Source organism: Pleurodeles waltl, chromosome 1_2 (genome assembly GCF_031143425.1).
Source record: "Pleurodeles waltl isolate 20211129_DDA chromosome 1_2, aPleWal1.hap1.20221129, whole genome shotgun sequence".
In the NCBI taxonomy this organism is placed as follows: domain Eukaryota; kingdom Metazoa; phylum Chordata; class Amphibia; order Caudata; family Salamandridae; genus Pleurodeles; species Pleurodeles waltl.
The window spans coordinates 775,497,205-775,510,373 of NC_090437.1; the positions used below are offsets into that span (position 1 = coordinate 775,497,205).

The 13,169-nt window shown below is 40.4% G+C and overlaps 1 protein-coding gene across 1 annotated transcript in view; it reads left to right on the plus strand.

Annotated features, from left to right (window-relative positions):
• Positions 1 to 13,169, plus strand: part of TMA16 (translation machinery associated 16 homolog) — a 93,645-nt gene that overhangs the window by 37,198 nt on the left and 43,278 nt on the right. The window contains exon 3 of the mRNA XM_069243817.1: positions 11,781 to 11,818. Coding sequence (XP_069099918.1) covers positions 11,781 to 11,818 — 38 coding nt within the window. The remainder of the gene's footprint in view (positions 1 to 11,780; positions 11,819 to 13,169) is intronic.

Below are 13,169 nucleotides of genomic sequence, written 5' to 3' on the forward strand. Positions count from 1 at the left end.
GCCTATTTGACACATATCGATCTATGGTGCCCTATTTTGACCCAAGTTTTTTTGAGCGTGACAAAGGGATATATTTTAACATCATGGACTGAAAGTATAATTGTTCCTATTTTCAAAAAGGGAGATAGAGGTGACCCCAAATGCTATCGGCCAATCTCACTTTTAGATACCGCTGTTAAATTGCTGGGAAGAGTACTCCTAGAAAGACTAGAATCATGGGCAACCAACAACCATATACTCACAGAGGCTCAATTGGGATTTAGGCCTGGGGTTGGTACTCTGGAACAATGTATAAACCTTAATTTAATAATAAGCAAATATACAATAGCAAGGAAGGGTCATATGTTCCTTTGTTTTGCAGATCTTAGCAGTGCTTTTGATTTGGTGAATCATGCTAAGCTGTGGAAAGTCTTAATAGATATGGGCGCGCCCTTAGATATAATAAGCTTCTTGGCGCAATTATATAATCATCTAACAGTGCGGGTGAGATATGGAAGAAATGGCGAGTGTACCCCAGGTTTTAGGATAGGTAGAGGAATACGTCAAGGTTGTGTTTTGGCGCCTCTCCTATTTTCCCTTTACATAAATGGAATAGATGCCCATTTAAAAAATATAGGAATTGATACCTCGAAAATAGGAGAATGTTCTATCCCAGTCCTTTTATACGCAGATGATGCAGTACTGCTGTCACAAACTGCAAATGGGTTGCAGCGGTTAATCGAGGGCTTTGTGGAATTTATAGAGGAAAGAAATATGTTGTTGAATATGAGCAAAACTGTTGTAAAGACTTGTGGACAGGGAAAGGTCAAGAAGAAAGCTTTTTTTATTAAGGGCCATAAATGCGAAGAGGTGAATGGATTTACATATTTGGGTATACAGTTTTCTAATATGGGTCATTGAAAACAACATCTAGAAATTACCAAGATGAAGTATGTTAGGACAACTGAGGCTGTTTTTAGATTTTCCCAAAAAATTGGTAATAAACCCCTTAGGGAAATGCTGCAAATCTACAAAAGCAAATCAATTAGCAGCATTACGGATGGTTCTGCCTTTTGGGGCCTGATGCCCGAGATCCATTCATTACAAGTGCTAGAGAATAAATTTTTTTGCAGACTACTTGCAGTGCCAAATACCACCTCCACATTCATGGTAGATAAGGAGTTGGGCTGCCCTTATGTGGAAGATCTAATAAATACCAATGCGCTGTTGGCTTGGCATGGCATTTGGTCTAAAGAAGGGACGCATTTTACCCAAAAGATTATTAAAGATTGTCTTACATTAGAATATTGGGATAGAATTCCATGGTTCATACATTTAAAAGATTTGTTGAAAGGTATAAATCTAGCTCCAAATTTGGACAATCCAGGTATTTTCCTCCAATTTAGCAAGAAAGAATTGAAAAATCAACTAATGGCATGGAGGGTTAGTGATAGAGAAAATAGAGAATGTAGGAAATCAGCAGTAGCACTTTATATGACTGAAAATAACGAGGTAATGCCAAATTATTTACTGACAGTATCGAACATTTGGGATAGATTTTATCTGACCCGAATGCGTTTTAGAATGTTGCACTTTTTGGTAGCTTTTCCCAAAGGTGAGGATTTGGAGCAAAAGCCTACCGAAGTGCCCCTGTGTGGGACGATTTGCACAATCCACAATGCACTTTATTATATTTTGTAAATTTTATCATGACGTTAGGAAACAATTTTGAATACCCTTATTTGTTATTAACAAATTATTTTACTGTAGAGAAGCTTTTAATTATTTATTGTAAACTGGATACCAATGAGAAATGTGATGCAGTGCTAAACTTTATCCTATACGCCATAGAACAAAGAAAAAAGCTGTCGTATTTAGAAAACCTAAGGTATGAGAATGAATAATCGCTCAATTTTGTAGTAGCAAAGGCCTTTTTACTTATTTATTTATTTATTTATTAGTAATGTTTTCCTGAAGTATCTTATTGTATATTTTTACCATTTTAAAGAGATTGTTTATCTTTTATGGAGTAAAATCCGAATAAAGATTGAATTGAATTGACTGAAGTGACTTAAATCTATAAAGCGCTATATTGTGTCTGTAAGAAATTAGCTTATTAGTTGTGCAGGATGCAAATCCTTCACAAATAATAAGTCCACACATAAAGGCCTACTCACTGAAGGTAATACTTGTCACCCCAGCTCCTTGGTATGCAGCAACACCTCATAACTCATTGTTGAGTGAGTGTTTTTACTTTTAATAAGGAAAAGTACATTTACACACTCCTTAATACTACAGGGAGTGCAGAATTATTAGGCAAATGAGTATTTTGACCACATCATCCTCTTTATGCATGTTGTCTTACTCCAAGCTGTATAGGCTCGAAAGCCTACTACCAATTAAGCATATTAGGTGATGTGCATCTCTGTAATGAGAAGGGGTGTGGTCTAATGACATCAACACCCTATATCAGGTGTGCATAATTATAAGGCAACTTCCTTTCCTTTGGCAAAATGGGTCAAATGAAGGACTTGACAGGCTCAGAAAAGTCAAAAATAGTGAGATATCTTGCAGAGGGATGCAGCACTCTTAAAATTGCAAAGCTTCTGAAGCGTGATCATCGAACAATCGAGCGTTTCATTCAAAATAGTCAACAGGGTCGCAAGAAGCGTGTGGAAAAACCAAGGCGCAAAATAACTGCCCATGAACTGAGAAAAGTCAAGCGTGCAGCTGCCACGATGCCACTTGCCACCAGTTTGGCCATATTTCAGAGCTGCAACATCACTGGAGTGCCCAAAAGCACAAGGTGTGCAATACTCAGAGACATGGCCAAGGTAAGAAAGGCTGAAAGACGACCACCACTGAACAAGACACACAAGCTGAAACGTCAAGACTGGGCCAAGAAATATCTCAAGACTGATTTTTCTAAGGTTTTATGGACTGATGAAATGAGAGTGAGTCTTGATGGGCCAGATGGATGGGCCCGTGGCTGGATTGGTAAAGGGCAGAGAGCTCCAGTCCGACTCAGACGCCAGCAAGGTGGAGGTGGAGTACTGGTTTGGGCTGTTATCATCAAAGATGAGCTTGTGGGGCATTTTCGGGTTGAGGATGGAGTCAAGCTCAACTCCCAGTCCTACTGCCAGTTCCTGGAAGACACCTTCTTCAAGCAGTGGTACAGGAAGAAGTCTGCATCCTTCAAGAAAAACATGATTTTCATGCAGGACAATGCTCCATCACACGCGTCCAAGTACTCCACAGCGTGGCTGGCAAGAAAGGGTATAAAAGAAGGAAATCTAATGACATGGCCTCCTTGTTCACCTGATCTGAACCCCATTGAGAACCTGTGGTCCATCATCAAATGTGAGATTTACAAGGAGGGAAAACAGTACACCTCTCTGAACAGTGTCTGGGAGGCTGTGGTTGCTGCTGCACGCAATGTTGATGGTGAACAGATCAAAACACTGACAGAATCCATGGATGGCAGGCTTTTGAGTGTCCTTGCAAAGAAAGGTGGCTATATTGGTCACTGATTTGTTTTTGTTTTGTTTTTGAATGTCAGAAATGTATATTTGTGAATGTTGAGATGTTATATTGGTTTCACTGGTAATAATAAATAATTGAAATGGGTATATATTTTTTTTTTGTTAAGCTGCCTAATAATTATGCACAGTAATAGTCACCTGCACACACAGATATCCCCCTAACATAGCTAAAACTAAAAACAAACTAAAAACTACTTCCAAAAATATTCAGCTTTGATATTAATGAGTTTTTTGGGTTCATTGAGAACATGGTTGTTGTTCAATAATAAAATTAATCCTCAAAAATACAACTTGCCTAATAATTCTGCACTCCCTGTATGCTTTAAATTAAAATATGTACATCAGGTAGGTGAGAATACCTTTGGTGATATCCTCATATCACGTTACACCCCTAGTGGGTTCTGAACCCTAATTTCACCATACTTCCCACCTATATTATATGTATACCAGTATAAGGGGGATGTTACTATACATAAGACAGGCCTACAGGCATTATGACAGTGTCACTTCATTAGTAAGAGTAGCTGCAGGTTATATTTAACATAGTATTCAGCATCCTACCCCACCTCCTGCGGCATCTAGGAGCGGTAAGTTAAAAAAAAAAAAAGTGTGTGTCTGTGTATAAATGTATATGTCTGTGTGTGGGAGGATGTGTTTGTGTGTATATATGATATACATACATACAGCACTTTTTAGGTGTGGTTGTGCCCTTGTGATTTCTTTGATCCATGACCTTTTGTTTTTGCAACACTTGTTTTATATTTAAAAAAAAGTGGCCTGGCAGCAGATTTCATCTATCAGCCCGACAAAAAAAGGGCTCTTTTGGATTTGGGGTGTACTCACTCTGTCCCCTTATATATTTTTTTATCCATTTTCAGGACACAGGGACCAACATATGGTGTAGGGTGTGCTCAGCCGGTCAGGATTGGCTAGTCATCTTGGAAGTGGTCAGTCACAGCTTATCTCAACATCAGCTATCTAGCTATAACTAAACATTGAAACTTAAAATCACAGAAACCGCTGAACAGGTTTACACCAAATCACAAAAAGCACAGATTCTGAGTAAAGATCTAGATTTCTGCCAAATGTAATGTAATTCTGTTGAGCAGTTTTTTTTTTCTAAAACACGGTTTACATTTTCACTGGAAAGTTGCATGGGTACCAAAGCGAATGGGCTATGTTTTTTTATGTATAAAGTTTATGAAGATTTGGCAAACGGTGCTAAAGTTATCAGGAAAACAAAAAAAAAAAAATGCTCTTCCTGTGGAAAATCTGACCTAACTATACACAGTGACAAACTACGCACACAAAAACACCCACATCCACAACCACACACCCATCCAGACCCACACAGTTTGCTGACCAAAATGTTACTATTTTTATATTAGGGAACTGTTAAGCAACAGAAGATTGGTAAGCTGAGTTAACAGATGTGGAAAATGAATGCATTACCTCATAGTACGTCTCTCTCTTTCTCTTTAAGGAATTCTAGACCGTTTGAAAAACACAAGCCAAGAACATATTTGGCATGCAAGTCGTGCAACCCACATGTAAAACGAATTCTAAATTCAATAATTAATTTCTTTAACACACAGAAGCTTGTCGCCTTAGTACTTCTGATTAGAGCACTGCTTTGAGAGGCGTATGTTCTCTTATAGATGTTAAGCATTAGCTGTAACATTTTCCTGATGCCATCTTTAGAAGTGGATTTTAGAGGTCAAAGAGGACGTGATCGGAGGGGCACGACGTGCCCAGACGTTTCTTGATTTACAAAAAAAGTTCCTCCTACTTTTTTAAAGAGACAACTGTCCTGGGACAGTTAATTCTGATAGTTTAAATACTTCAGCCGAAGTGTCATTCAGTTAAGTTAAGACTTAGTCTATTTGAGAGGTAGTGCTGCGTGAGCTGAGCTGTGAAGTGTGTGTTTTAACTCTAAGTGAATTTATATAGCACTTACTACTCCTGGAGGTTTTGAAGGAACAGTAATATAACTCGCATTATGTATGGTCTGGGTCTTTGCAAAATCTGTTTTGGAGGTACCATTTTATCTTGAACGTTTTGCGCATTTTGTAGCAGTCTATCTTGTACTGTATTCATAATGGTTTTTGTCACAGGCTGTGACTTCGTAGCACTAAAAATACAAGTCACTACACACAGACCTCAGCAGTGCATTTAACTAATAGAGGTTTCAACATTTAAAAAAAAATAATTCTTTTAAGTTGTACGTTATTTTATATGTAGCTACCTGAGGGTCCAAAACTAAAACATTTACAAAATATATATATATTTTTTTAGGCCACACCTTTGACCCCACTGACCCTGCCCCCAGTCCATTCAACTTCACAGTTCCCATACTGTTTTTTAATGTTCTTCGACCGCTGCATACATTGGACCACAGACAAACTGGCAGGCCACCTACATATACATATATGTACACACACATGCTTAAAATCGGACTATGTGCATATATATATATCTCTCTAGATGTATATTCAAATGTAGATGTGTTCGCACATACATACAAAGTCAAGTTCAAACATTTTAAGCAAACACTAGTTTGTTGGACAAATTTATGTGTTTGGCAAGGTACATTGTATTTTTTCCTTTGCCACCTTCTGGTAACTTCAGCAGCTGTGGTGATGGGGCACAGGGATGGGCATGATAAAAAAGAAAAACAGCAAAAAAACTCAACCACAAAGCTTTTGTAAAGCACACATCCTAAATTCACATATTTGAAGGTGCTCTCAGATGTGATGGTGAAGAAAGCGAGGTTCAATGAAATAAATATTTGCTTAGGATCACGCAATTTGTTTGAGTGGTGATGTCAGAATTGATCCCTTACTTTCAGGTTTAACATTGTACAATTCAGCACTTTATACATTTATCTTCATATTATTATAGATTGTTCTACTTTATACATATATTCCATTTCTGCGTAACCATGTATCTTATATTTATTACTTTAGCCCTACTTACTGTACAAAAAATAAAAAAACAGAAAACACTACAATGCTCTTCTGTCACCCCCAATCCTCTCTCAATCTATCCTCTATCTCCACTCTGACTCATCCCAAACCTCATTGTACTACCATGTTCTTCAAAATAGCCCTTCCCAGATTCTTCCCTCCTTTTATCCCTCCTGCCTCACCCCAAACTCATTCTACTACCTTGATCTCCCAAACAACTCTACTAAATTTTCCCTTGTGTATCTCTCATTTGACTGATTCCAAACCTCATTTACTACTATGATCACCCCAATCCCTTTCTACAAACTCTCCCCTCCCCAATCTCTCCTTTATTCATCCCAAACCTCACCTTACTACTACGATATCCCAATTAAAACTTTCTGGATTCTTCCCTCTTCTTTCCCTCCATTAGTCTATTCAGTACAACTAACAGACTCAAATGTCCACCGCTTAAATGAACTAATATTTTCTTAATTCTAAAACTAATACTATACGTATATTTCCCTACACTACTCACCACTAATCCTATTAGGTTCTGTAGTAGCATGCTACTCACTGAAAAACGCTATGATGCCGACGCCAGGGCTAGTAAGCAAAATATAAATACAATTACAATACAATTGTACCTCACGTTACACAAAAATACGTCCCCTCACATTTTTTACCTATAGGTTTTATACCTGCATTAACATCTCAGCCTGCTCCCCAAGAAATTCATAAGTTTCTGCTGCAACAAAATGACATCCAGGAGTGCCACACTTTTCCCTCAAATACAAAATGTTAGCACTCTAGTTTTTCATTAGAACTCTCTAGTGACTCTTCAGTTGATCACTAGAGAGTTAGGTGGCATACTGCTGATCCTGTTGGGACTAAATGTTTTACTCTGCATGCCAGAATTTTTGACTAAAATTGATGAGGAATAAATTGGGGAACTGATAGAAAATGTGGCCACATTTTAGCTTTATAGAGCACTAACCAAACAATAATTTCTGTGACAAAAAGAAACTTCTCATTTTGTTTATTACTGTTTTGTGTGTGTGTGTGTATATATATATATATATATATATATATGATTGTCGGCCAGCAACCTGAGAAAAGGGTTGCTGGCTGCCATTATAGGACTGGGAATCATAGTCCCCTGTCCTGAACTTTAAAATAAAATGTAAGAAGCTCCCCAGGGCCAAAATAGAAAAAAACAGCGTTTTTTGCTTGATCCCTATATAGAGTGATATATTCGCTTATTAAAAGAAAGGTTAAAGGGATTTTATGATTAGGTGAAAATGTTAATACCAACATAACGTTTTGAAAAGCACAGAAATTCACCAGTTACGGTTGGCACAGCTAACTATAACTTGCGCCCCTCCATACGCTGCTTAAGACCACACATTATATCACTCATGACATGTTCTGTGGTATCATTTGACATCACTGATGGCATTTCAAATGACATCAATGAAAACATTATCCAATGAGTGTGTTAAGTTTGTTTTATTGTATCGTGGTGGGTAAGTACTTCTGTTACTTCTGTACCTAATTTTATACAGCCTGTCTAACTAATAGGTGTAATTATTAAGGATGACATCAGTGATGTCATAAATGATGTCATAGAACATGTCACAAGTGATGTAATATGTGAGGTCATAAGCAGTGCATGTCAGGGGCGCAAGCGAACTAGTAAATTTCAGTTTTTTTTTTTTTTAGTTCAAAACGTCATGTTGGCACTGACTTATTCACCTAACTATAAGATAACTTCAACCTTGTTTTTTTTTTTTCAGTACATTTCCAGGGTTTTTTGTAATATGAAATAATATTTTATTACCATATCTAAAGCCTCAGTGGGGAGGTAGCGCAGTTGCATGCCATCGCCTGCTTATAGACCTTGCAGCCAACCTCTTGCAGTCAAGCAACTCTATGCCGTGTACGGCTGAAGGCCATGTGCGCTGTTGGTTTGGCCGCAGGGCCTGGACTCTGGGCAGGCCGTATGTCGAAACCCCCACAAGCACTCAACTCCATGCCACTGAGGGGTTTGCGCAATCCCCTCCTCAAGCCACTACTTGCCTGAGGCCCTTTGTTAAAACAAAAACAACAAAGAATTCCACAGAGCCAAATGCATTTAAATTAGCAGAGTGGGTGTTTGCCCCCCATCTTCAAGCCTCATTATCTCCCTGGGGCCAAATGCAATTAAAAAGAGGAGGCGCTGGGTAGCCCCCTCCCTGAGCCTCAGTAGGCTCTTGGCCCACCATCCCGTGAGGCCACAGCACAAATACTAGGGGTGGCAGTATACAGCCTGTCTCCATGAGTGTTCTTTGCCCCAGGACCCGATCATACGCAGCCAGAGGTGTGTCCCTCAGTGCCCACCCGAGGCACCCACCAATCAGCGTGTGGGGGGCTTTAAGGGGGAGCTCCAGGGCTGCTCTAGCAAGCTCCCCGCATAATGCAGCATTTCTCCCTCCTGGAGGGAGCAGCTATTCAAGCTTGTTCCTTCCGGGTGGGAGTAATATCTGTTCTGTCCCTGCACACGTGTGTTTGGCTCCAGGTATTGTGTTCTGGGAGAGGGGCCCAACTCATGCCCCCTCCCAAAAACATTATTTTAAAAAAATGGTGAGCCGCCATTAAGGTCCTAAGCAGTGCATTGAGGTGGAACAACCGGTGAATTTCTGTTTTTTATTTTTATTTTTTCGTTCAAAATGTTAATGTTATCACTGAGATATTCACCTAACTGTAACATTACTTTGTTTTTTTCAGTGAATTTCTAAGGTTTTATTTAAAACGTAAAGTAATATTTCATCACTATAAGCAAAGCATACCCACTGCTGCGCACAGCCTTTTGACATGCATGTCAGGGCCTGGTCCTGTGGCAAACACCCCCCCTGCCCCCCCTTCCCAAGGCAGCCAGCCCCATCTGCGCACAGCCATTGTTGTGCACTGCATGGGATTGACCGCAGGACCTGGCTTGCATCCAGACCCTGCATTTAACTCCGCACAGGCAGCCACCTGGAAGCAACAAACCCCATGCTGCTCACCACCTTTGGTCGTGTGTGACATGGGGTTTGTCTTAGAGCCTGTCTTGCACCCATACCCGTTTCCTTCTCCTCTCTGACATCCAGCCCGACGCTGCACACAGCCTTTGTCTATGTGAAATGGCATGTTTGGTGTAGGGCTTTGCCTGCCGATAGGCTCTGTGAGGAAACCCCCTGCAGGCTACTAACCCCACACCATGCACAGTCTTTAATGTGCGCACCAAAGGGTTGGCCTTCGTACCCTGGGGCAAAGCATATATATTATGGGGAGGAGGGCAGGCAGCCCCCTCCTTGACCCTTAAGTGGCACTGGGTACCCCGTCCCATTGTTTACTATTAGGTTTGGCCATGTAAATCTATTTTTAAAGTGTTTTATTACCCTTATGTAGCAGGGTGTGTGGAGGAACTGGTCTTTCCTTTGAAACTTCTCTCTCAGATGACAGGTGTGCATAGCAGGGTGTGTTCAGGGACTGTTCTCCTCTCTGAGACCTTTCTCTTGGATAATGAGTGTGCATAGTATGGTAAGTGGAGAAGCTACCCTTTCCACTGAGACCTGTCTCTGAACTGACAGGTGTGCGTAGTAGGGTGTGTGGAGATACTGGTTTCGCCGGGGAGACATCTCCCAAATGTTAAGGTGTGCATAATAGAGTGTTGAGAGGGAGTGGCCTCAGTCTTGGATAGTGGATATGCATAGTAGGGTGTGGGAAGGAAGTGCATTTCCCCTGGTACCCCCCTCCCCTTGGATGAACTGTGTGCATGTGGGGATGGACGTTACACTGAAACCTCTCTCTTGAACATTTGAGGAAGGACTGGCACCTCCACTGAGACCTTTCTTTTGGATGGCGGGTGTGCGTAGTAGTGTGTGTGTGGATGGACTGCCCTCTCTTTTGAGACCTTTCTCTCAGATGACAAGTATACATAGTAGGGTGTGGGGAGGGAGTGGCTTCTCCATTCAGTCCTCTGTCCTGGAAAACAATTGTCTGTTGCTTAGGATAAGAGGAACTGGCCTGGCCAATGAGACCTCTTTCTCATATGACAGGTGTCCATAGTAGAGTGTGCTGAGGGACTTGCCTCTCCACTTACACCCCTCTACTTTATGACAGCTGTATGCAGTACAGTGTAGGAAGAGTCTTAACTCTACTCAGATTTTTCCCCAAGCCCATATACGTAAATAGTAGACTCTTATAAGCACTTCCACTAACCCGCCTTCCTAGAATGTGTACACCAGAATGTGTTCAAAGAAAACATACTCCTTTATATTTTCCGCAATCCCGGGAGAGTCTCACAAGATCAGTACACAAAAAAAAAAAATTAGCTTCCTGTTTTTCACAGTACTTATGTTTTACACACCTCCTCTCAAAGATGAGGGGCACATTATCCATCTCTCCCAGTAGAGTATATTGACAGCTCACCTACTCCTTTTTTACAATTCACAATCCTGCAAGGTAATGATAAGATCTGTTATCACCCTTTATATGTACTAGTCTTTGTGATCCTCATTCACTACAGTGCATTTCATTGAGAATCATGCCCTGGAATGGCTACAACAACATGCTGTGGCCAGCTGCTAAAAGGGGTATGGGTTGCAGGGTGTGCTCGGCCTGCTCCCCTTATTGTTTTTTATATTGCATTTTCAAGATGCAGGGCCATCTTCCTAAGGCCTGTAATGACTGGCACAACCTATTATTCATGTTGTGGCTAGCCAGTCAAGGTTGAGTAGTCCAGATACTTAATTTTTTTTTTACCCCTTCTTGCCCATCCCAGACCTCACTTCAAACAATGCTATCTCAAAAGTGGCTAAACAAAGTTACACCAAATCACACACAAAGCACCCTTTTTGAATAAAGTTTTTTTTTGCCACTTTTCCATATTATTTTGTGCATACATTTTTCTATATCTGAGAGCAAACATTCCTATGGGAATTAACATGGGAAATCACACTTTTGGGACCACTCTTTTTCTTGGCTCCTGTTTGATGAATCCATATAATATTTTCCATGTAGGCGCTGATGTGGCTGTCGTCAAACAGCACCAAAGTTAATAGAGGGAAAAAGACCCTCTTCTCAAAACTCTGACCTAACTATAACTACACAGATGTGACTGCCACTGATATAAAAGTTGCATGGGGAATCAGGTTTATGAATCCAACTTCTGATATGCCCTGAAATCTTGATGTAACTTAACTGTTGACTTCCATTTTGCCTTAAAATTTGTATCTACAAAAATGTTCCTAATCCTTATCTTGTTTAATTATCTTTGTCCCCACCCTCTCAGGTTAAAGAATGAGAAAGCTCTACGCCTGAGTATAATAGGTGAGAATATTTTACCTTTATTTGGTTTGTTTCAGTAATTTGCATAGTTTGAGGGGCTTGGTGTACAGAGTACAAATTTTGTTGGTTCATTGTGCAGCACCACATTTATGTCACATTAAAGCACACCTAAGGACGGTTTGGAATTGTATTGATTTCACAGACTGTCCTGAAGATAGCAGGAGCTATTTGGCTTTGTCTTACTTGACACAAAAAAGTGCTCTGCTTATACCCCTTTCCTATAAAGCAATTGTATTTGGAAACCATGTGATTGTTATTTTTCACAGAGTAAATTTACATGTCAAAGTTTTATTTACCTTGGACTTAAGGCTGTCACTTATACAGATATCTTAAACAATATGTATCCCAGTTATGCATTTTATGATTAAAAACAGAAAATCGGTCATTTTGATGAATATCCCATGCTGTCAGTAAACCACCCTGACCAAGGATTGTGCTTACTTATGGCATGAAATGTGCGCAAGTAGTCTGGCTCTTCTGTCATTCCTTCTCTTTTCCAGGTCCCTTGGATCTCTGAATAACAACATCCTTCCTCTGCATCAAGCATTCAACCAGACCCATTGTGGTCTTTAAGTCTTGAGCAAAAAACATTTGTTTACCAAAATGATAATGCTGATTAACAATATACTCATCAAAAAGTTAAAAGCAGACACTTGACAAGTACACAGAGTACAATACTCCTTTTCTTCTTTTCAATAGATTTCTTGCCACAAAATCCATACTTTGTGAAATATCCCAGACATTTGATGGAACTCAAACAATTTAAATTTCTTCCTCACTGCCGCCAGGCAGCACTGAAAAGAGAAGTAGTGTCCGACATTTTTCTTCCATTGGGTTTGGAGCTGAATCCTCTTTGCTCCATCCAGAAAATTCAGAGTGCAAGAGTAGGCAAACCGATACCACCAGCAGTACTGGTGAAAGAACAAGAACCGGAAAGCACTGAACAATTTTATTCTTATCTTAGAGTGGCTTTACCCTCATTTGTTTTGGGTAGGGGCAAGCAGTGCGCACTGTGGGCAGCCCCACCCCTTTTACTTTTTTTCTGCCCCGCCCCAGATTGGGGGTTATAATAACCTTCTGTTTCAATGGGGGCAGAAAGACTGTGCTCATTGATTGAAATGTGGTGGGGGCATTGGCATGCCCATGTTGGGCAGCCCCAACCCCTTCACACTATGAAAAAAAAAATGCCTGGTGCCTAATGTTTTTCTACCCCCTGGGGGTGGGGTCAGATCAGGGGATTTTGAATATGGCCAAACAAATTCAGGGGGAGCGAAAGCCCTTGCCCAAGGGGCCTCTCCCCTCTCCCTTCTCCCTGGTGTCTTGTGGTGGATTC